The sequence below is a fragment of the Chinchilla lanigera genome, unplaced genomic scaffold, assembly GCF_000276665.1.
Source record: "Chinchilla lanigera isolate Chin_1 unplaced genomic scaffold, ChiLan1.0 scaffold00005, whole genome shotgun sequence".
Lineage (NCBI taxonomy): Eukaryota > Metazoa > Chordata > Mammalia > Rodentia > Chinchillidae > Chinchilla > Chinchilla lanigera.
The window spans coordinates 39,045,346-39,069,434 of NW_004955406.1; the positions used below are offsets into that span (position 1 = coordinate 39,045,346).

General features: G+C 52.5%; 1 protein-coding gene across 7 annotated transcripts in view; it reads left to right on the forward strand.

The window, feature by feature from the left end:
* Window positions 1-1,723: 1,723 nt before the first annotated feature.
* Window positions 1,724-24,089, forward strand: part of Ppfia4 (protein tyrosine phosphatase, receptor type, f polypeptide (PTPRF), interacting protein (liprin), alpha 4) — a 47,595-nt gene continuing 25,229 nt past the window's right edge. For all 7 annotated transcript variants that reach the window (XR_001236928.1, XR_001236930.1, XR_001236934.1 and 4 more), the window contains exons 1-13: window positions 1,724-1,880; window positions 12,887-13,520; window positions 16,811-16,912; window positions 17,302-17,466; window positions 17,736-17,810; window positions 18,035-18,124; window positions 18,693-18,884; window positions 19,145-19,291; window positions 19,538-19,672; window positions 21,564-21,647; window positions 21,942-22,073; window positions 22,346-22,408; window positions 23,057-23,148. Coding sequence is in view for 4 of the 7 variants with exons in the window: in XM_013522498.1 (XP_013377952.1) it covers window positions 13,287-13,520; window positions 16,811-16,912; window positions 17,302-17,466; window positions 17,736-17,810; window positions 18,035-18,124; window positions 18,693-18,884; window positions 19,145-19,291; window positions 19,538-19,672; window positions 21,564-21,647; window positions 21,942-22,073; window positions 22,346-22,408; window positions 23,057-23,148 (1,511 nt within the window). In the remaining 3 variants the exon portion in view is untranslated. The remainder of the gene's footprint in view (window positions 1,881-12,886; window positions 13,521-16,810; window positions 16,913-17,301; window positions 17,467-17,735; window positions 17,811-18,034; window positions 18,125-18,692; window positions 18,885-19,144; window positions 19,292-19,537; window positions 19,673-21,563; window positions 21,648-21,941; window positions 22,074-22,345; window positions 22,409-23,056; window positions 23,149-24,089) is intronic.

The following is a 24,089-nucleotide window of genomic DNA, read 5'->3' on the forward strand; positions in this document are numbered from 1 at the left end:
TGTTGTCAGGAATTGGGCATTAAGACAAAATTCTTTGAACATGAAAGCGCTGTTGAAAGCAGGTATTTTTGTGAGCCAAACTGCTAAATTAGTATGTTGTTTTATTCCTTACCCTCCTCCCAACCCCCTGCTATTTAAAGAACATTGTTAGGAAGCATCTGTTTATTTCTGTGACTAACAGTCTTACCCCACGTTGAGGGTGGTGCTGAAGCTCTTTACACAGAAAATGAGCCTGGGTCAGTGAAAAACAGAAGTTGGGCATTTAAGGAATAAAAACAACCTAAGGACCAAAAGCACTTCACAGATCTGTGCAATAAAAAGTTGCCTCTTTAGGGGCTGGGGATTTAGCTCAGTGGCACAGTGCCTGCCTGGCAAGCACAAGGTCATGAGTTCGATTCCTGGTACCGGAAAAAAAACAAAACAAAACAAAAAGTTGCCTCTTTGAAGCAGAAGGAAGGAAGAATGCAACCACTCATTCCCTGAACAGAAGATGCCGTGGAGCAGGAGGAAGTTGTCTGGGTGGAACACGTGCCTCCAAGTTAGGAGTCAGTTTAAAAGGGAGAGAGAGAGAAAGAGTGTGTGTGTGTGTGTGTGTGTGTGTGTGTGTGTGTGTGTGTGAAATAAAGTGGGCTTACTAATTGTGTTTCAACTTCTGAGTTTTTGGGTCAAATTCCATGGTGTGATGTTAGATGTAATGTTGGCTATTGCTTCTCCTGTTCTTTCTTACACATTAGGGGAAGGGTGTTGTCAGTGTTGTCCTGGCTTCAGCCTTCTTGCACTTTGGCTGAGTTACCTTTTCTAGTATGATTTCCTTTTGGTAACTCCAGGCCACTTAGAGTTGGAGCTTTCTGGACTTCAGGTTAAAAACTGTTTAATAATTTTTACTTCTTTAAATAGATTCATGATTTTGAAGGTCAAACAAAATATTACAAATTTAGCATTAGTCCTCTGCCCAAATTAAATCAGAATTCCAGCCAAATATTGGAGGAAAAATAATAAACGGTTCTATGTGTCATTGATCTCAATTATAGCCTTTGCTGCTGGTAGAGAACACACACACGCATATATTCGCGCATATGTGAACATTATGTGTGTATAAAAATTCTTCACACTTCCAGAGTGCTTACTGGGTATTTGTAAAGGATTGAGTAGGCACTGTGATGAAACTTCACAAACCAGATGGGCAAGATGCATTAATAGCCACAGGGTATTACACAGGACAGGGTAAGAGAGCAATTCAGGAGGATTTTAGATACAATTTGTCAGGAATTCTGGCATCTGAGTCTGTTTTCATCCTATCTATATATAATAGACAAACAGTGCATTTTATAGTAACAGCTTTAGAGCTGTCGGATGCTTGCAGGCAAATGACACGATTCACTGAAGAGCATATTACCCATGTATCCTGGTTTAAAGTTTAAGATAAAAAAATGGGTGGGAGAGAGCAGATGAGAAAGGTGACAAGCCAGTGGCCAATTGAGGGAACAGGTGGTTACACTAGAGACAGGGTGTGTGCTGCACCCCTGACCCCTACTGGGATCTTGCTTCTGCCAGGTAAAGCCCTGGCACTCTGTCACTGGTACAGGCCGAACCAAGATGGCGCACAGCATCAAAGCAGCTCCCGCATCACGTGCCAGCGCCCGGGGCAGGAGGCGGGGCCTCAGGAGAGGTGGCCAGGCCCCGCCCTTGGGGGCGGGGCCAAGGTGTCTGCGGAGGAAGGGGGCGGGGCCTCGGGGCCAGGCGCTAGGGCGGCGGAGGTTTCAGCTACCTCTGCTCCAGCTTGGCTCTCTAGGACCTGTCGCGCTGCCTGGGTCTGGGGCAGCTTCCTGTTGCCTCCGAGCTGAGCTGCCTGCTGCCGGGCCTTCAGCGACTGCAAGCAGGTGAGCCCGTAGAGGCCGACCCGGGGGAAAGATGCCTCTTTTCCCCAGCTCTCGCTCCCTGCAGTTTCGGGAGGGTCTCTGCCTAGCGCGTCTTGGGAAACACCCTCATTTTACCCTGTGTATGTTTCTGGCAGGCTTAGATACTGCTCGTCTTCTGCCCCTCGCCAGCCTTGCGGTGCCCTGTGCCCTTGGGGATGAGAATGGGGGTGATGCCCGATTTGCAGCGAGGGCATGGAGTTCTCTTTCAGCTTCTTTGCCTTCGCGGGAGGGGGTGATCTGGCTCGTCTCCTGGTGGGAGCTGGGTGTACTGCACCCCCATTTCCCCTCCAGAAGAGTCAGAAAAAGCGCCTCTCGGCTCACTCGAGGGCCGACTCTACTCTTTTGGACAAGCGCTACTGAGGGGTTGAGGTCTGTGTGGTTCCCAGGGGTTTTAATCCTTCCTGCTTGCTTCATTACACCCCTTGTTACTGCCTACCGCCAGCTCTCCATTCCTGGAACTGCCAGTTTCAGTCTGTGCCAGAGATGTCCCAATCTCCGCAGTGCCAGGGCGGTGGGGTAGAAGGAGCGGCCACTGGAGGCCTGGTGGGGGTGGGGATGAGGGTGGGCGCAACAGGAAGACAGCTGGAATAGAGAAATTCCTGAAATGGGAGGGTGGGAAAGGGGAGCTGACTTTTGGTCACGCAGTGGGGATGGTTTCCAGTACAGATCTTGAGGTTTTGATAGTGGGTAGCGAGAGAGGTCGGGCTGGAGGACTTGGGAACGTGGTGTAGGTGGTTTTCTTGAGAAGGAGTGATCCAGGACAAAGTGGCACTAGATGCTGATGTCACCTTTGAGAGAGATGTGCTGGTAGTGTTCCTTAGAGGGGTAGGAGACTTGAGGCTGCCCTTCAGCTCTATGAGGAGAGCAAGTGCTTAAGGAGGAGGTTCTGGGTAGCAAGGAGATTCCTTCCTGATGTGCGCTGAAGGGACTCCCGCAGGAGCCCGGTTTCAGGGTTCTGCAGCTCTTTCCAGAGTTCTTAGAACTGTTTCACTTAGTACTGTGTTCAACATCCACCCAGCATTTATTGGGTACCTACTCTCTGCCCAAGACCATGCTACCTGCTTGGTCTTGTGAAGGCAATTTAGGGTGGTGGAACTGTTAGAAGATACCCATAGTAGGCACACATAAAAGGCATTCTGTTAACATTCCCCGCTCCTACACACAAATTAGTTACAGGGCTACTGGATTAGCAAAAGAAAAAGTTTTAACTTGATTCAAGCCCATGAAGTTCCTACCACTAACTAGCCAGGTAATCCCAGGGAAGCTGCCTTAGCAAAAAGACAGTTTGAATGATTTTTCTTGGTTATTTCCTGATTGAGTCCTGAGGAGGCTTTCTGGGATAAGTGATAGCTTGGGGTAATGAAAGGATGGATTGCAGAGTGGTTATTGGGGCTCAAGGATGCACTAGATACAGAGGGAGACACCATCTCTGGAAGATGGAGGCGTATGGGGGCAGGGCACGGAGGGGAATCTCATCCTGTGGGGTTTGGGGTGTGCCGCTGAGGCTGTCATGATGTCAGAGGGTATGAGGCCTGTTGGCTGGGTTGTAAAAGAGGGATTGATTGAAGGGGCAGGGCAGGGCAGGGCAGGCAGTCAGGCTTCTGGATCTCCTCTCTGAGCTGATTGCTGAAAGCACAGAGGTAGAAAGTGTTATCAGGGATTGCTATGCGTACTTTGTGATAATCTGAAAATAGTAGGGCTGGAGCTAGGGACAGGATGAGTAGTGGAGCTGTGGTGGCAATGAGTCAGGGGTGAAGACTCACAAGGACCTGGGAGTAGGTGCAAAGGGGGCGTGAAGATACAGGGGAGGGCTGGGAGTGTAGCTCAATGGCAGAGACCTTGTCTAGCCTGTCTCGTTTGATCCTCAGCACTGAAAAATGAAACACAAAACCACAAGGAATTAAATAGCCCCCAAACACAGATGCACAAAACCTTCAAGCAAGATGTGAGAAACTAGCCGAGGCCTCCTTATGCACAGTATACTCTCCCTGGGGCCTTAGATGCTATTGTGTTGAGCACAAGGTGTGGTGACCAAATGGTGTAGAGTTGTGTGGGTGTGTGTATGTGTGCAAGAGTGCGTGCATGGGAGGGGGTGTCCCGAGGGGAGGAGTTACTGAGGAGCAGGCAGGATTAAAGGAGTAAAAGCTGCCTCAGGGTCTGGGTCCCAGATAGGGAATTAAGAGAAACAGAGGGGAAGGAGTGGGGTCAGAGGGAGGACCAAGTGTGTATTGCAGCCACATGAAGTCACCATCTGTGCCCTCTTGGCCTGCTAGCTCACTGACCTATAATTAGCTCTGGAGGGCAGACTGTGCTGGCTCACAGGAGCATGGCACTTAGGGTGGCCAGCAGGATAAAAAGGACTCAGATGGGCCATGGTGCTATGCTGAGGAATGTACGCCCATGATCATGGCCTCTTGAGTAGTGTACTCCAGGAGAGGTTGCTTCTAGGTACCTCTCAGCATTTGTTGTCCTGCAAGGGGCCTGAGGGAATTGAGAATGTCACCTGGGGGGGGGCGGTGGGCTGGTGGGAGAAACAGCAGCAGGACCAGGAGCTCCAAGCAAGGCTGGTATGAAACTCAGGAGCAGTCAGACCCTGAGGACTCCCTGGTTGTCCTCCCCTGGCCGCTGCTAGCTGTACACGCATGACTGCTACCCAGAGGTCTTGAGTCCTGCAGACCTGAGACCTCCTCCAGGTGTCCCCCTAGAAGTCAGCTGTATCACAGCTCTGCCTTTCCCTTGGAGGCTGAGAGGCCTCGGTTGGAGCATCTTCATTCTGAGAGAGCTGGGGGAGGAACTGCTACCAGTTAATTCAGTTGGTCATACTCCAACTGGTGCTTGGTACTGACCCCTGGGCAGGGCAGAGACTCAAGATTTGGTCACATGCTATTCTGTACTGCTCTTGAACAACTACATGTGTGTCTGTGTTCTCTCTCGTTACCTGTGAACTTCCTGAGGGTTGAGATGTATCTCTTGCATGTCTTGTGTAACAGTACTGGATTGGTGGAAACCACTCAGTCAGTGAGCATTAGATTGAATTCAAGAGGTTCTGGTCTCCTGGGTTCCTTGAAGCAGAGCTCCTTGCAGCTAGAAATATTTAACCTGGAGCATAGAAGCCTCTATAGACCCAGTACACCCCATGGGGGAATCATATTCTGTCAGTTGTCGATAAAGTGAAAATCTCTCAATCCCTCACAAAACATGGTCTGTGGGTTTAGGTTTATAACCTCGAACAATACTATGAATGTATAGATTATATACATTCTTTGTATAAATATATAAATATGTAATGCATATATCATAATTGTATGGTGATTAAAAATAGTATGTCCAATGTAATTTTGTAGTTAAGTGTTCGATGAAATCGCTAGTTTTTGTTGCTTCTTTTGCCCAGCCAGAAGAGTTGAATTCTTGTAAATTAAATGCATACCTGAGGAACTTTCTTAGAATGATCCAGCTTTCCTTATTTAGTAGTGAGTTCTTTGTTCCTGAGGGCTAATGGAGTAAAGGTTAAGCTGAGGGATGTTGTGAAGGGAACTCTCACACTGGGTGGGCGAGGGACTCTGTCGTCCCAGGTAGGGATTGGCTGGGGGTGTTGCTGGATGAAGAGGTCCTTGGCTGCTGCTTCGGGAAGAGAGCTCCCCTTTGTTTGGCTAAAAGGAGCACTGCTGAGAGTAGAGGCTTGGGAGGGAGGCCAGGCCCAAGGCTTGGCCTGTGCTGTTCCATGAGAGTAGGAATTCTGGGAGATGCAGTGGTGACTCCAGCTGTTTCTCATGGACAAGGAGCCCTGGGCCTGGGAGATCCTGTAGTGCATCCCTGATGGTGTGTGTGTGTGTGTGTGTGTGTGTGTGTGTGTGTGCTGGGCTTTGCTCACACCCTGGATGAAGCTATGGAGTGCTTGAAAGTTTTGGCCCCATGTGGGGTGGAGCACCCCATCCGCTTTCATCCCCGAAGTCCTCCCCACTGCCCCATGCATTCCCGCACAGGCTCAAGACCATCGGTACACGCATGCGTGCACAAGCTCTCATGGACCTCCCGTACTGTTAGGGGCATGCTTGATTTCATGTCTCCCAGATGTATGTGCACACACTCGCTGTCACAACTGCACACACTCACACATGCACTTCATGACCACAATCATATGCAGTTATGAGCCCTGATGCAGAATTACCAGTACACACATCCACATACTTTTCACATTATGCACGCCTGCTCACTTTCATGCACACATATAGGACTGTTTTCACAACCACACTCTGTACACATTCCCTGTCCTTCTTCCATGACCACACACATATACCATGGATTCTCATGACCACACACTTAGGTGACCCCCCTACATTCTGTTTTTCACAAACACGATCTTGTGACCACATACACATGTGCACTTTTTGTGATGCCTGCATTTCTCAGAGTGGTTCTGTACTCTGGCCCTTTTATGCCCTGGCACCTGGCAGCACCCTGGCCAGTCCTGTTTTTCCCTACGTGATAGCGCCCTAGTCTCATGGCTGATCTACTAATGCAGTGACTTCTAAGATTTTTTTTTTTTTTTAGCCACTGGAGGACGCTGTTTAATATTTGCCTCACACAGACTCCTGGTTTTTAAAGTGTTTTATTCTCCAAATCTACCACACTTACTGCTTTGTTTCTCCTTTGGCAAATATTTGAGGACGTATATGTTAGTTAGTTAATTAAATAATTAGTAGAAGATGGCTTGGGATGCTGCGCTCAGTAAGTTTTGGAAAAGCTGCTTATATTCAGTGGTGCAGGCTTAGATGATGGCTTGGGTAAGTATATCATCTCTACGAGACAGCTGGATTGTGGGAAATGAGTGCTGGGTCCTGGTGTCACCTATCTGGCCTTCCCAAAAGAAAGAAAAAGGGGACACAAACTAAGAATTTCTACAAAAACTATTTTAAAGGATTTTTCTATCTCTCTCTTTCTCTCTCTCCAGCACTGGGAATTGAGTGCAGGGCTTTCACACTGAGCTGCATCCCTACTCCATCACCATCTCCAGCCCCTCATCTTTTTTAAGTGTCTCACTATTAGCCCATGCTGGGCTCAAACTTGGGATCCTCCTGCCTCATCCTCCCAGAATGCTGGTAGTTTTCTAACCTCATTTAGGCTGGGATTTTAGACTGGGAATCCTTTTATACTAATGAAACTTAATCAAATGTCCTATAAAACTGACAGATTTGGAGTTTATTCAATCAAGTTGATGAGATTAAACAAAGAAGAGGGAATCAGAGTCCTTGAGGCTTATCACACCACTTCACACCCCCCACCCCATCAGCCCCTAAAAGAACTCTGTCGTAGAGCCAAGTTTGTAATCTCTGTCTGAAGTTTAGAGGGAGCTCTGATGGCTGTAATGTAGGTGTGACTGAGGAGGAACTATTTTAGATGTGCACAGAGGCTTGTATCCCTCCCTTTCTCACTAGTACCTGACATTAGTCTATTTGGGGTGGCGATAGTTAGGAGCATACTGCTGCATGTGTCCGGCACAGATGTGGTGTCCCACGTGAATGTCACCAGTGCTTCCTTTCAGTCAGATGGCCAGGCTTGAAAGATTATACACTCACTAAGCTCAAGGCTGAATCTTGGGAAGAGGCAACCCATTACTCCAGGGCAGCTGGAGAGTTGGACTTCTTAGACTCAGGTCCCCGGGAGCCCCTTGGGTAAGCTGATGCCTCCTCCTCCTGCATCCTCTGAGAAAGTGCCTGGCATTAGGGGACTGAGGGCCACAGGCAGCAGCTGGCATCAACCTGTGCCTGGCTTGCCAGTGCTACTTCTCAGAACTGTTTCTTGCCTTTTATTCTTTCCTGTGAGCCTCATGACAACCTGTGAGTTTTCTGGAGTGTGTTATGTGCTGCAGCCTTCATGTTCCACCTCTATAGACTGCAGCTGGGGAGGCTGAGTCCTGCTGCTGGTCTTGTAGGAGGCCGGAGGACTGGGTGCCTTTGTGGCTAGCAGGGAGAAATTCTAAATAGAGCTTGTCCAAGATTTGATTCTCTGGGAATGGATTCCTGTAGCTACATGGATTTTTTCTTTTCTTATTGCATTTAGAGTGGGCCCAGCTTGAGGGCTTTGGAGTGTGCTTAGTTCTCAGCCACTGTGAGTTAGCAGAGCATGCGTGTCCATCCGCTGGGCACCAGGCCCAACACTTATGGATGATTACTTTGGTCATTCTCCTGCCAGCTGTCTGAGGTGGGATCCGTTAATTACCCCTATTTCACAGAGGGAGAGCTGAGGCTCAGAGAGGTTAAGTGTGTTCCCAGGGAGAAGCCTACATGGACACCTGTGTGCCTGTGCCAGAATCTGCCTTTCAAGACAGGACTGGCCCCCAGCTTGCTTCCAAGAAGAAGATGTAGCTTTCAGAGGGCGAGTTAAATGACCCTATTCCCAGGCCTGGAGCCAGGTCTTCCTATTTTGGATTTCTGCTTTGAAGACAGCTTAGGATGGACTTTGCAGAAATCACTCTCGCTGTCACACGTATGCACTCAGTTCCATTCAGGTTAGGACCTGTGTTAGGGCATCTAGAGCCAAGTAGTATGTGGTTCTTACTGCACATGAGATGATGTAAAGTAGGCTAAGTGCCAGGAAGAGGTGCAGAGAAAGGCCTGTACTGAGTCAATGCAGGGCAAACCTTACCTGTTGGAGGAAATCAGAAAAGGCTCCCTGGTGGAAGTGGTGCTCGAGATGAGCTTAGAAGGGCGATCCGATCCAGGTTTACTAGAGAAGAAGGGAGATGAGGATCAGGCCAGGAGGGGCACAGCAGGCTGTGAGCAGGAGTGGACCCCGGGAGCGAGTGAGTGAGTGAGTGGGGCTGGGGGGTAGTGGCTGGGGGTGGGACAGGGGGCTGAGTGGGCCTTTTGGAGGAGAGTTTGAGTGGAAGCTGGTGTTCTTAGGGTGCTGAGCTGGACAGGGGTAAAAAGAAGCAGCTTCAGGGTTAGAGGAAATATGGGTAGCCTCAGGGCACAGGTGGGGGACTTCGGTGTGCCTGAGGTTAGTGTGTGAAAACCCACAGGAAGCGGAAGCAGTGGCCCTAAGGGGTGTCTGTCTCTGTCTCCATAGTGCCTGCAGCAATGTGGGATGGGTGTCGGGGTTCAGGGAGGCAGCTCATACTTGGTTGAGGAGTGTAAGTATGGAGCCATCTAGGGGGCTGAGGGAGAGATGCGGTTGAGTGGTGGGTGGGGCTGTGGAGACAAGTCATTGTCGGTGGAGAAGTGGCCGGCTGTGACCAGGATGGCTCCCAGCAGAAAAGCTCCCAGGCTTGAGGAGGAGAGGCAGAGGGAGGGCCAAGACGACTTGTCCCCAGACTGCCATCACCCTGATGAGAGTGGGAGGCGCTATGGCCCAGGGGCTTTGGTTCCTTGGAGACAGGATGTCATCTTTACACTTCCTCTTCTGCTGTCCCCCCCTTTCTTTGGAGTCATACAAAAGAAATGAACCCTGCTTCATCCTTTTACTTGCTGTGGAGACTTACAGATCTGTCTTGGAGTCCCGGTTCTCACATCTGTGAAATGGGAAGGATTACATCCTCCTCCTAAAGAATCTTGAGGTTTAAAATCAGTACATTTCAGCTGATTATGTAGTCCTGGGCATGTGGTAAATGATAGCAGCTATCAGAATCATTCTTATTTTCCTGGCCAACCACCTTCCTCTCCATTTCTTCAGGCCCTAGCTTCCCTGCAGTTGAGGGGTGTATGACCCTCCCTTTTTCCCCTCAGCTCTGAAGGGGTTCCCACCTCAGGCTCCCTCTGCCCAGCTTATGGCCACTCAGACTTGAGTGCAGTTCCCAGCACTTTGGCCTGGCCCTGCAGCCTCTATAGGGGCTAGCAGCCTTGGCCTTGCTGAGCTGGCTCACAGTGGTGGGTCTGGCCATCTGGTAGGACAGTGGGGAGCCAGGCCTGCGTGTGTGTGACCAGCTGGAGCATCAGACACAAGTACCCGTCCTTCCTGTTTGTTAGGAAAAGATGGAGGTGTCTTTGGGAAACCAAAGATGCCTCCGAGTTCTCCTTTCTGTCTTTTAAAAGCCAGAGGCCTACTTTTCCTCTGACCCTTGCCCTTCTCTGTCTTTTTCCACCTCTCTCGCTCTCTCCCACTTGCCCACTCATTCTTGAGCCTCCTCTGCTGTTTCATGGTCCTCCAGCAAAGCCCCTTGCACATGCTGGCTTGTCGTGGGGAGTGGCTCACAGCTTTCACCTCTGAATCAGGACCTAGGAGTGTTACTTAGAATTGTGCAGGGAGCTGAGGAGGCTTCTGCTAGGCTGAGATGATAATTGCGCTATTTAAAGACAGCCTGGGAGCCAGAAGGAGCCAGGTGTCCCCGTGGCTGTTCTTGGGCTCCCGTCTGTTCACTGGCTTGTGTAGTGGGCGGGGGCAGGGCAGGAGGTCCCAGGCAGTCATCTCAGGGGTATCTGTCTGGCATCCCTGTCTGGGCGTATCTTTGACCAGTTCTCCGTGCCATTTGGCTAGAAGTGGACTTGCTACCTGGCAGCATGTTTGGAGGCAGGCTGGGAAAGGCCTGGTGGCACCAAAGCCAGCTTTTCCATTGCCAAATGACCAGGAGGATTTGAGGAGGCCAAGTTGGATCACATGGCCAGCCCCTCACAGAGGCCACCTGTTCTCCCCTGCTGAGAACTTTCCCAGCCTCTTTCCTGTTGGGAGCTTAAAAGCTGCACCCACAGACCTGCCTTTGCCTCACATCCCATTGTAGGATGCAGTCTACTTTCCTGAGCTCTGCTCATCCATGATCTCATCCCTCTAAGGCAGGCAAGGCAAGGGTTGTGGGTTTCATTTTATACCAGAGGCCTCAGTCATGGTGATGAGTCCAAGGTCGTCTGCTGCTCTGTGGCAGAACTGCAGCCCAGATCTCCTAAGGCCCGGCTGTGGGCTTATGCTTTGCAAGCACTGCAGGCTGCCTGGGAATCTGCTGGGCTGAGGCCATTCCCAGGTTCCTGAGCTTCTGAGCACACTGCAAGATCTACAAAGGGCCGCCTCTGCCACACGGGGCCTTCCTGGCCTGGTCTCTTCTGGTCTTTCATTTCTTTATGATATATGTGAGTGAGTGGAGGAATAGAGAGAATGTGGGCCCGGCTCTTGATGAGTTTGGAGCATCCAGGGCAAAAGAGCCTGGGCACTGTGGGTGGGCGAAGTGGAAGAAGCATGTTATTAGCATCAGTGAGGGGGCAGCTCCAGCCAGGCTGGAGTGGCAGGCCCTTTCCTCCCCTACTGGCTGCTCTGTGGGGTGGGGAGGGGAGTGTGGGCTGCCCCAGCAGCAGCAGCAGCAGCAGCAGTGAGGAAGGTAGGGTGTTCACCAGGGCTCTGCCTTTCACCTTGGTAATTTCATGGGGCCCTGCCCTCCATGGTGGGTCACTAACTTGGCAGAGGGATCTTCATGATCAAAGTTTGTGTCCAGTTTGTGTGTCTGGGGGCATGTGCATGGCCACGTGTGTATGCACCCTAGGTCTCTTGTGTTCCTGTGTCTGCAACCGTGTGTGTGCAAGCGTGTCGGCTCGAGCCACAGGCCCCTCTGCAAATGGCTGTGGGTGTGAGCTCTGGAGTGTCCAGCTGGTACTCTAGCTTTCATCTGATCCAGGCCCTACATTCTTCCCTGTCTCCCCCTTACTACCCACCCGCTATTCTGCCTAGGTCCTCAGCACTCTGGGGAAGGGGCTGAGGAGCACAAGGTGAGGCCTCCTCTGCCCGCCCTGCTGGACTCAGGCCTGCCACTGTCCTGCTTCTCACCTTGCACTGGGTCCCGATGCCATCTCCACCCTCACCCTCCTGGTCAGCCTGTTCTCACTCCCGAGGAGGACAGTGGCTGCTCCTGTGTCTCTTGAAAGGGGAGAAGGAGAGGAAGGAAGGAAAGCACCGTTTGTGGAGGTTTCCAGTGTACTGCACAGGGGCTTCCCAGCCCTTCTGAGTGCTCCAGCAACAGGGAGACCTGGAGACAGTCGCTGGAAAAGTGACCATCCAGCGACGGGCCAGGAATTAGAAGCTGATTGTGGGCAGAGAAATTGCCAGCTTCGTGCTGCTGGCCTCCTTTTGCTTTCCTTGCTCTGATCACTGGGCTTCCCTGTGCCTGGCTCTGGGCATCACTAGAGCCAGGCTGTGCACAGGTTGACCATGGAATCAGTGACCTCTGGCAGGACTAGTGATGGATGACTAGAGCAGATTCCCAGCCACGAGCAGGTGGCCTCACACCAAGCCCCCCAAGGTGATTCCCTACTCGCCTGTGGCCCTTGAGTGCTTCTTCATCATTCAGTCCCTGCTCCAGTGCAGAGGTGGTTATGAAGCCAGAGCCAAAGGCTGTGGTCCTCCAGGCCTGTGCCTGTCCCCCCGACAGGTTGCAGAAGTGGGGAATGACTTCAGCCAGTGCCTCCTCCCCGAGTTATGGGCAGTGTACCAGGTCAGGGCTCTCCACCTGCCCTAGTGCCCAGCCTGTGCCTCTCCAGGGCCTTAGCCATGTGCCAGTGGCCAGAGCAGGAACTGCTCTGCCCCTTTCCTGTGGCCTCCCGGAGCCCCACCCCCTAAGCCCTTTAATGCCTGGGCACCTGCCTTGGCTTGAGTGTGCAGGTGAAGGGTGTGGGCAGCTGGCCCCAGACCCTGTTTCCTCCCCTCCCACCCTCAGGTCTCAGCAAGACTCTGGGCAGCCAGCCCGCTGCTCCCCTACCGCTGACTGAATCATTTCTATATTTGGCCAGCGAGCCACGTGGGTGGGGGAACCACTGCGGCTGCACTTCTGACAGCTGCGAGGGCGGGGGGCAGGTGCTGGGCAGTGGGCAGTGCATTCCTTGGGGGCGCTAAGGAGGCGCGGTCGGAGTGAGTGAGCCCGGGAAGGGCCCGTGCCTCCGCCCCTCCCTCTCCTCTCAGTTCAGGCTCAGGGTTGGCCTGCTCCGCTCCACCGCACCTCCTGCCCTTCTCCCTTCGCTTCCGCGGGTCCTCAAAGGCGCTGTCTTCTTCCACAGACCGCACTGCCCTCTGGGAACGATGGGTGTCGCTAGACCCAGCTGGGACTCCGCCGGGCTCCGGTGCTCAGTCTAAGATAAGGGCCTTCTCCGAGCCCTGCTCGCCTTGCCTGTCATGGCCACACTCCGATGCTGCCCGCCGGTCTGGGCACACAGGGCACCCAGTCCCAGCCCTGAGAGGTTAAGCCAGGCTTTCTGGCTCCATTCCATCGGGGAACTGCAGGCCCCAGGCTCCTTTCAGAGCAAGAGCAACTGATGGCACGGGAGAAGCCCCTGCCCGCCCGTCCACTGTCCTGGCACTCACCACTCTGAGACCGATGCACAGGGTCCTCCTGCAGGTGCCAACCCTGTGAGTCCCTCCCCGTCCCCTGACGCTGAAAAGGCCCTGCCCACCCCCACCATGTGTGAGGTGATGCCCACAATCAACGAGGGGGACCCCCTGGGGCCCCCGCATGGCGCCGATGCTGACGCCAACTTTGAGCAGCTGATGGTGAACATGCTGGATGAGCGGGAGAAGTTGCTGGAGTCCCTTCGGGAGAGTCAGGAAACCTTGGCAGCCACGCAGAGCCGGCTCCAGGATGCCCTGCACGAGCGGGACCAGCTCCAGCGCCACCTTAACTCCGCCCTCCCCCAGGTAAGGCACCTCCTTCGGCCCCTCCCCTCAGCCTCTGGTGGGCCTGAGCTTATCTGCATATATTTGCGTAGAAATACTGGAACTCAAGGCACACTTATGCTCCATCTTCCTACATAAATCATTCCCTGTCACCGTCCCAAGCTCCTCAGCCTGGAATTGGCTTCAATTGGCAAAACATGGAAATTGAGCTTTGATGCAGGAGGAAAATCCAGCTGTAGTTCCCAAATGCAGTGATGCCAGGCTGCCAGTAGGTGGCACGCTAGACTGGAACAAAATCTCAATTTTGCCTGTCCTCACTGAAAGGCTCTATTCTTGAAGGTGGTGGATGAGGTAGAGGGAATCACAGAAAGCGGAGTGGGCCGAACTTAGAGATTGTCTAATCCACCTTCCCTGTTCCATGGATGAAAAGCAAGAGCTGTCACATAGTCGATTACAGGCAGGACCAAAGTATCTTAACACACCATTTCTTGCTGCTCAACGACACTGCTACTCATTGTAACATAGTCACCGCTTACTGCATCTTTCCTTTGGATTGAGCACTCTGCATGGATTACCTTCCCGCAATGATGAAGTTGGTAGCGTTTCACAATCATCTTGTTTCACAAATGAAGAAACTGAAGTTTGGGGAGACCAATCGATTGCTCATGCCTGTGCAGTTGGAAGGCGGTGGAAGGAGAGTTGAACTCCAAAGAGCAGTGTCTTGCCCCACAAATATTTTACCATATTGGCCCAGGGGTTCTGTGTTGCTTCCTACTCATCCCTTTGGCAGATGTTCCAGGTAAAATGCATGCTCTGAGGATGCAGAACAGAGCAGGAACGTGAGCTATTCTGTTGCTTGTGAAAGGTGTTGGCACTGCCAGGTTAGCCAGGCCCAGGGAGCAGTGGGAGTCATCCGTCTGCAAGCACAGGGCGCAGAGTGACTGCCTAAAATTGGGCACTGGACACCCGCATGGCCCACCCTGAGCTGCTGAGGGTGCTGCTGGGGTTGGGGGAGGCAGGCCTGAGGACTATGGGGAGAACCAGGGATGGACCTGCGTGGGTGATGAGGGCAGAGGCCTGTGAAGCCTTCTCAATAGGAATGTGGAGCTCTGGTGAAAAGTTGGGGTGGGAAGATGGGCCCCTCCTACCTTTCTTTGTGAACAGGCCCTGAATGCACCCTGGGGTGAATGAGCTAGTTCCTGTGACAAAGGAGCTCACAGACCAGGAAGGAGACACAGGACCCAGACAACTAGGGGAGAATGTAGGAGAAGATAAGAGAGGCCCAAAGGGTGCTTAACAACATCGCTGATAAAAATAGCTGTTTTGATGGGCTCCTGCTAAGTGCTTTCTCTACTTTGGGATCATTTAATCCTCACAGCAGTTCCTGGAGAGAGGTCTGTGTTACAGGTCAGAGAACTGGGTTCAGAGAGGTTAGGTAATTTGTCGAAAGTCGCATAGCTAACAAGGGCAAAGGCCGAGCTGAGATGCAATCCCAGGCCTTCCTGATTTGACCTTGGAAGCTTCACAAGGGCAGGGGTTATATCTTTCTTGTCATTGTGTCCTCAGTGATCAGCACAGTACCTGGTACTCATACATATTTGTGATTCAATGGTAGACTGCCAAGCTGGTTTTGAATGGTTTCTTTCTTTTTTCCTTCCTTCCTTTCTTTTTTTTTTTGAGACAAGGGCTCGTTATGCAGTTCAGGCTGTCCTAGAACTCTTGGCAATCCTCCTGCCTCAGCCTCCCAAGTGTTGGGATTATAGGTGTGCACCATCACTCTTGGCCTGAATGGTTTTCAAGGGAGGGAGGGAAGGAGGGAGGTTTCCACTGAGGAGTCCAGGAAGATCCCCAGGAGACTAGGCTGTTGGTGATGGACTTTGGAAGGAATCTGCTCTCATTCAGGTGGCAGAGAGGGTTGGGCTCTGCAGGGAGAGGGAGCCCACCCAGCAAAGCTGTGGCTTGGGAAGGCTTGCTGGTATTTGGAAACAGGCAAGTGACCCAGGTGGGCTGGGTCTTACAGGGGAAAGGAGCCTTGAGACAGAAATTTGAAAACGGGGGTAAGAAATGCAAAGTACGATTGAAAAATACAGTAAATGTTAAATTATTTTTTAAAGAAAGTTATTACAGAAAGAGACACATTGTCATTAACTCCTCAAAATACTGTCCCTCATTTTACACACACTTGTCCCATCATTCCTGCCACTTGCTGAAGCAGTTCTGGAAATCCTCTTTTGTCTCTTTAGTTGAAACTCAAAACATTAACCTTTCATGGTCATTTTGACTTTGGGGAAGAGCCGGAAGTCACATGGTGCCAGATCTGGTGCATAAGGTGGGTGAGGACACACTGATGTTTTTATGAGCCTGCCTTTCTGTTGGATGGCAGTCAGCAGCAACATTCACTGAATTTCGGTCACATCTTATAAAAATGTGATCTTTATGAAAGAGGACTGCCAGAACTGCTTCAGAAAGTGGCAAGAATGATGGGATAAGTATGTTCAAAGTGAGGGGGAGGATTTTGAGGGGAGGGACTAAAGGCAGTGTGTTTTTTTTTATTATAATAATTTTTTTAAAAAAATGTAACATTCACTGTACATTTTGACCACACCATATGTGTGTTTAACTTTGTGGACAGTGGTGTGAATCGGGAGGTCATCCTAATAGCAGTCTGGCAGATGGGTTAGAGTTGGGGAAGGAGCGGCCAGGCATCCTGGGTGCAAAGACCAAGCTGCTACTGGGGTTGAGACAGGAGAGCAGAGTATCACAGCCCTTTGGGTTATGGCGTAGGGCTGGGGACAGGCCACTGAGTCCTGTCTCTGGGTGCAAGTACAGATCCTGGGGAAGGGACGGAAGAGAGCTCCCTGGGGCTCCCTCAGATATAAGCTTCAGCACACCCTTCCCTGCCATCTCTAATATCCATGTGCTTCGGTGTGGACCTCGCTCTGCCACACCGGAACTGGCCTTGCCCTCCACCAGTTTCTACAGGACAAGGCCACTGAAATGGAAAGGCCGAGTGGGGGCTGCAGAGGAAGGGGCTGCAGAGCAGACTCAGGGACTTGCTTACTCCTGGGTGAGAGCCGATTCCTCATGATCCTGACACATATTTAGACTGTACATTGGCCTCAGAGACACGGCATCCCTGGGGAAGCTCACACTAGCAGTTGGGTTTGTTGCCCTGCAGCGAGATGGGCAGGGCGTCTCTAGAGGCAGGTAGAAGTCAGGGGTGGGTGAGAGGTGCCTCCATGGACTCGAGCATGCGGGACACTGTTTAGGGTACAAATCCCCAAACACTGAGAGGCTCTGGGGGTTTTCAGGAATTTGCCACCTTAACCCGGGAGCTGAGCATGTGTCGGGAACAGCTTCTCGAGCGGGAGGAAGAGATATCAGAGCTGAAAGCAGAACGGAACAACACAAGGGTAAGTGGGGGTGACAGGGTGTGTGTGTGTATGTGTGTGTGTGTGTGTGTGTGTGTGTACACCTCCACCAAGAAGTAGGCAAGGCCAGGCACAGCCTCGGGGCCATCCTGACCTCTTCCTGCCTCACATCCTCCGTTATAGGAACCACCAGTGCTCAGCTTTTCTCCTATACTTGGCGGGTCAGGTTCCTGGGGGAGAGGGCAGGGCAGCTGAGTTGGGGCAAGTGTTGAATTTGGGGCAATGTTTTACCACACAGAAGAATTTCAACACTGTAACAGCGGGATGGATGGCTGTACTTATGTCTACTGGGTGATCTGATGGGCCCCGCTTGTAGCCCCTGAGGTGCATACTCACAACTGTCCCTCCTGCCCTCCAATGCTCCCTGCCAGCTGCTTCTGGAACATCTGGAGTGCCTGGTGTCCCGCCATGAGCGGTCCCTGCGGATGACTGTGGTGAAACGCCAGGCCCAGTCACCTTCAGGGGTCTCCAGTGAGGTAGAGGTGCTAAAGGCCCTCAAGTCGCTGTTTGAGCACCACAAGGCCCTGGATGAGAAGGTACCCACCTGGCCCTGCTGTCTCCCCTGGAGCCTCCTGTGTCCCTTTTCTGCATAAATTACTTAGGAAAAGCTGTCTTCTAGCTTCAGGTCTGGCTCCATCCTTCTACTGGCCTAATTCCATGTCCCACTAGGTTCCCTCCTGGGAGTTTGCCTTTGGGAGGCCCTCATTTCCCTTCATAGCTGACAGCAGTAGACCAAGCCCAGGCTCCTCCAACCTGAGTCCACTGGGGCCCCCTTCCTTCCTCTATCTCTCCTTACCCTGGGCAGGTACGAGAGCGCCTCCGGGCTGCGCTGGAGCGAGTTACCACCTTGGAGGAGCAGCTGGCAGGAGCCCACCAGCAGGTGAGCTTTCTGTCCACACCCAGTCTGCAGGCCACGGCTCCTGGAAGCCTGGAGCGTTTGCCCCGAGCCCCACTGTGTTCCTCATCACGGTGTTTCTCCTCACGGTGGCTGGACACTGGGAACCCAGGTTTGGGCCAGGCACCCTTTCCAGGAGCCTGGACATGAGGGGCCGGATGTGTAGTAAGTTCTTTCTCACTCACTGTGCTGGGTGTTGTGCCCAACAGGTGTCTGCCCTGCAGCAGGGGGCAGGGGTTCGGGATGGAGTGGCAGAAGAGGAGGGGACTGTGGAGCTGGGACCAAAACGCCTATGGAAGGTGGGTAATGGGGTGCTGCACAGCAGGGGCCTCTACTCCCCATGACAGGAATGGGAGACCCTACCTACCTGAGCTCGGTAGTCACTGCTTGAATTAAATATGGGGCTTTCTGCGATATTTCCACTTTGCTTTCCTTCTTCTCTGCACCCCACCTGCAAAGAAATGCATAGATTTTGATTCTGTGCAAGGCACGTATGGTATGCTTGTCCACTGAATAACAATCAAGGACCACGTGCCTTGCCTGTCAGCATCAGGCAAGATTCCTTCCCTTTTGGAGTCTTTGTTCCCCTAATTTGTCCTCTCGGGGTTACAAGAGGCTGAGTGAGGTAGCAGGTACAGGTAGAAACTGTGGCTTTTCAAGAAATACTCAGGAGAACATGGGTGTTTGGTCCTCTTCAGGAATAAGCTCCTGGGGCCCCCGAGGAGGAAAGTGTACCTGATGTGTGCCCCAGTGTTGGGGCAGAGCCGTGATCTGCTGTGGGTGTGTGGTCCTTCACCCCCCCAGGGTGGGGCAGAGGGTGGGATGCCCTGGGGGCCATGACTGACTGATGGCTCACTGTCCCTGGAGGAGGACATGGGCCGGGTGGAGGAGCTACAGGAACTCCTGGAGAAGCAAAACTTTGAGTTGAGCCAGGCCCGGGAGCGACTGGTTACCCTGACAGCAACTGTGACAGAACTTGAGGAGGACCTGGGCACAGCCCGCCGGGACCTTATCAAGTCAGAGGAGCTGAGCAGCAAGCACCAGCGGGACCTCCGTGAGGTGAGCAAGGTCTTATGGCACCTGCCGTCAGTTCCCTCATCTTGGAGGCGTGGTAGAGGTCCAGGCAAGAACTGGGAGTGTAAGACTGAAAACTCAGTGGGTCCAGTGTGGGGAGAAGTGATAGGATGATTGGCTCATGGCCAGACACCAAGAGGAGAGTGTAGGTCACACCCTGTCCACGTGTTGGAAGGGAGGTGCAGAGAGGAGTGGGCAGGGAGAGGCTGGTCACCTTTCCTCTCCTCCCCTCTCCTCCCACCCAGGCTCTGGCCCAGAAGCAGGACATGGAGGAGCGAATCACCACCCTGGAGAAGCGCTACCTCGCCGCTCAGCGTGAGGCCACATCCATCCATGACCTCAATGACAAACTGGAGAATGAGCTGGCCAACAAGGAGTCCCTGCATCGCCAGGTAACTCCTCTACATGGGGTAGGGATTACACTGGACAACAGTGGTCCTGATGATTTTGCCAGAACCACTTCTTGGTGACCCAGGAGCCCTTGGGATCCTGCAGATCCCCTTGGGAAAGGAGATGTCAAGAACCAAGCTTGTCCCTTGCAACTTCTGACCTGTTACCTGTTTTCTGCTGAGGCTGGGCCGGGGGTAGGGAGGCCTACTGTTCTCTCTTGAGTCACTTCTCCCGCCCTGTGCTGCTAGTGTGAGGAGAAGGCCCGACACCTACAGGAGCTGCTGGAGGTGGCAGAGCAGAAGCTGCAGCAGACGATGCGTAAGGCAGAGACGCTGCCAGAGGTGGAGGCTGAGCTGGCCCAGAGAATTGCAGCCCTCACTAAGGCAAGTGGACCAGGGCCTGGATTCTGCCATGTCCCCCATGTCCCCCATGTCTCCCATGTCCTGAGCTCTTAAAGAGCCAGGCAGGGCACAGGGAGTTGGCCTTGGTGTTCTCTAGGGTCTGTCTTTCTGGCACATTGGGAGGCACATTGGGCCTTGAGCCAGAGAACTGCTTCTCACTGCGGGATGCTAGGAAACACTACCTTGTGTCTGTTATAGGAAGAGCAATCCCTGTTCTCTTTATCCCACAGGGATGTGCCTTCCTGTTGGAAGGAGAAATAAGAACACTTTAAGGAGAAGAGACCATACTGATGCAAAGTATTTGGGTTATCGTGACACCAGTATAGTTGAGACTTCTTTTCCACTGGAGCTAAAGTGGAAAGATTATATGATTAATATGATCAAAGTCTGTGTATTCCTGGAGGGGTTGTGGGGTGGGGATTTAGGTTATACACCTCTTTCTTTAGCAATTGAAGGATTCTTGATCTAGGGACCACCCCTGACTGCTTGAAGGCTGCAGCTTTAGGATGAATAAAAAGGAATATCTTTACCTAATGAAGAACTAACTTTATGGAGTAAGAATTGCTAAGTGGGTGCAGGCTGAAAGCAAATAGGTGCTGGAGGAATCAGGTAACTTTATGGATCAGATGTGCTGAGGGTTAATCAAAGAATTTAAGCATCTTCTCAGCTGGACAGAGGCTTTGTCGGGTGGGTTGTAATGTAATGAGAATCATCATAACCACCACCAAACCCAGGGACAGAAGGCAACTAGTGTTAAGTAAACACCTCATCCTGGAGCCTCTGAAGGAGAGAGGCTGGCCAATGTACTAGTATGGCAGCTTGGGTACTCTGGGGAGGGAACCCATAGCCTGACTGTGCCTCAGTAGACCCAGGACCAAGTCTGCTTGTGCCACTGGCTCTATGACCTGGGAAAAGTCACCCCCAAACTGGACCTTAGTTTCCTTATCTCCGTGATGGTAGAGTTGGCCTTGGTGGTCTCTAGGGTCTGTCTTTCCAACCCTAGGAATGAAGGGCAAGGGTTTAAATTATAGCAGAGGATGTTATGTGTGGGCTGCAGAGCAGAAACTGACAAAAAGGGATGGGCTGAAGTGATTAATATGTTCAAATGAGTCACAGCAGGAGGATTTTAAGGACGGATTTCCTAACTGTGAGCTGGGGGATATTCTAGAATATCTTGTCAGCAGAAACAATAGGGTCTCCATCTCTGGAGACACATGAATGGCAAGAGCAACTGCTCTACCTGGGCTAGTTTGGTACAAAGGTAATAACCATAGTAAATGTCGCATTGTTGAGTGATTATTGTGTTCTGACTGTTTTCCAAGGACTGTTCCCTTCAGTTCCTGCAATGATCCACTGGGTATAGGTGCTGTTGGGCTCTCTTGGTAGCCTCCAGGGGAGGCTTCCAGAATGGTCCATTTTACAGTTGAGGAAACTAAGGAACATAGAAAAGTTCAGGGACTTAACCAAAGTCGCGTGGCTGGTAAGAGAGGGAACTAGGATGTGGACCCAGGACTCCCTTTGGAGTCCATGCTCTTAAGTGCAGTTCTATCTATCCGGAGGCACAGAGGTGATATATGGTAGCTTCTCCTTTCAAGTGGAGCCTTTTCTGGAAAGGTGGAAAAGATTGACAGCCTCTCTGTGCCAGCTCTGAGCGGGAAGAAAGTAGAAGACCCAGCAGGGGTCAGGTGCTTGGGAGCAAAGGCAGTGGGGAATTGCACTTCCACATCAAGAAGGTAGAAAGTAGAGGGCTGGCATTGTGTGGCAGCTGAAGTCTGGATCCCCAAGACTGCCCAGGACCAGGGCCAGTGGGGTATGGGGCCGAGGCAGGAGGGACAGAGATCTGTAGGATCCACTGAGCCGTCTCTGCCCCTAGGCTGAAGAACGGCACGGAAACATAGAGGAGCATCTGCGGCAGCTGGAAGGGCAACTGGAGGAGAAGAACCAGGAGCTCGCAAGGGTGAGGGCAGCAGGCTGGGCTCTCTTGGTAGCCTCCGGGGGAGGCTTCCAGAATGGTCTGTTGTGGCGGGTAGGGTGAGCAGAGAAAGGGCCTGGCTAGGGAGCGAGCCATACAGGGGCAGAGGCCTGCGGGATGGGGAGTAGGAGGTGACCAGGAGATCTGGAGAGAGCGGGCTCCCAGAGAACCAGAAAGGCACAGGCAGTGAGGGCAGAATCTCAGCGGAATGAGCAGGTCCCAGGGAGGGCGGTGACAAAGCTCTGAGGTGGCTTAGTGTAAGGTGGGCCGGCTGTGCAGGTGCGCCAGCGGGAGAAGATGAACGAGGACCACAACAAGAGGCTGTCAGACACCGTGGACCGGCTGCTTAGCGAGTCTAACGAGCGCCTGCAGCTGCACCTCAAAGAGCGCATGGCGGCCCTGGAGGAGAAGGTGCGGCGGGTGGGGCCGGGGGCGGGCCGGATGGCTGCTTGGAATGTGATAGGTTACTCAGGGGGCGGGGCGTGGGCCTGAAGCTGGGGAAGGGAGGAAAGGAGGAAGGGGAGGAGAGTCGGGGTCAGAACCCTGCAGAGTGGGTTGCCAGAGCAGGCCTGAGGAGCGGAGGGGAGTGCTCCCAGTTGGGAGAAGAAGGCACAGGCTTAATAAGAGTAGGGGAGCTAGCGGGTATGTGTGTGGGTCTTTGGCTCACAGCTGATCTCCCCCAGAACACGCTGATCCAGGAGTTGGAGAGCTCCCAGCGCCAGATCGAGGAGCAGCATCACCACAAGGTACCCAGCGCCAGCTGGCCACTCAACCTGCCGGGCCCAGGGCGCAGTGAGGAACGGACACACGTGGCTCTTCACGCACCTGCTGATACCCAGCACTGTGTTTGCTCCTGTGTCAGGCCATACACATAAGTTACTTACCACGCTTCACTACAGCCCAACACAGTAGACACTGTATCATTCCCCAGAGTAAAAAAAAATACACGGAGGCCGTAAGTGTAGGGCCCCGGGAACGGCTCAGTCCAAGGACTTGGAGTGCCCTCAAACCCTGGTGAGGCAAGATGCAGCGATTCTGGGAGGATTTGCCACCACCCTGCCTCAGTACGGGTGGGAGGGTGCTGGGTCCCTGCTGCCTGGCCTCGCTTGCCAGGCTTCTGTGAGGCAGTGAGGGTCAGCGGCCTTTTCCAGCAGAAGCCTGGCCCACACAGAACATACCTGACTCAGCCCTCTGAGGACCTTTCGCTCACTTCCCAGTTGGCGTCTCTTTTCATTAGTTCCCTGTGTGGCCTGGCCTGAAGCCCCTGGCTTTGGCCTTTGCAGGGAACTCTGCTTCTCCCTTACTCTCTTGTCCTCTTTATCCCTCTCTGATTCCCACCTTCCCCTTTCTGTCCCTCCTCGGCCCCCACCCCACCCTGGGTCTGCCTGGCACAGGGCCGCCTGTCTGAAGAGATCGAGAAGCTACGCCAAGAGGTGGACCAGCTGAAGGGTCGAGGGGGGCCTTTTGTGGATGGTATCCACTCCAGGTACTGGAGCATGGGAGGCAGGTGGGGGGTCCTGCACATACCCTCAGGAAGGAGACCTCCCCGACCAAAGACCGCCCAGGACCTCTGGGTCCTCCACCTATTCAGGATGGGACACTGAAGCTCAGAGAGTTGGTCAGGTGGGCAGTTAGGAAGGCAGCACTTGTCCTCTGAGGATGCAGAGGGGCAAGAAATCAGAAGCTGCTCTTCCTCACTGCTCTGCTTATGTCCTTGACAGAGGGCGTGCCCTTGAGAGGGTCTGCCAAGTTCTATGTCCTCCCAGGCCCCACAAACCCCACTGGTGGAGAGTACTACTCACTCTAGTTTTTCTGTGACACCATCATAGGATTGCTTTTTGAGAGTCAAGGATCTCCTAAGTTTAGATAGGAAGAAGTGGGCAGAAAGCAGCTGGATAGACTGAACTGAGGCAGGAAAATTTTCCTTACTGTTGGAAGTTAAGATGCCACGGTACTCGTACAGTTCTGGCATCCCTTTGCCTGAAAACAGTAGAAGAGATGGAGAATGGAATGTTTGTTCATGCCTTAGAGAAGCTCTGGACTTTTCTCCACATTTTGGGAAGCAGTTGGCATTGAACTCAGACGCCAAGCCTGTAACTCCCCACCCAGAGAGACAGGGTGAAGATCGAGGAGACTGGAGTGGTCCGTGCCACTCAAGGTTCAGGGGTCCCGGCTGTTTTCTCTCCAAACCACAGTCTCTCAGATTAGAACTTTGGGGGTTCTCTTCGGTCAATGCTCTTGTTAGATTAGGGAAATGGGGATCAGTTACTGTAAAGAAAGATGAGGGGAGGTAGATGTGTGTGGAGGAGCAGGAAATAGGTATGTGTGGAGAATGAGGGAAAAAATGAACTCAAGAGGAGAAACTTGTGAGATGTAGGGTAGTAGAAACGCAAGTGCCTTCTTCAAGTCCATCAGGATTTGCCGTAG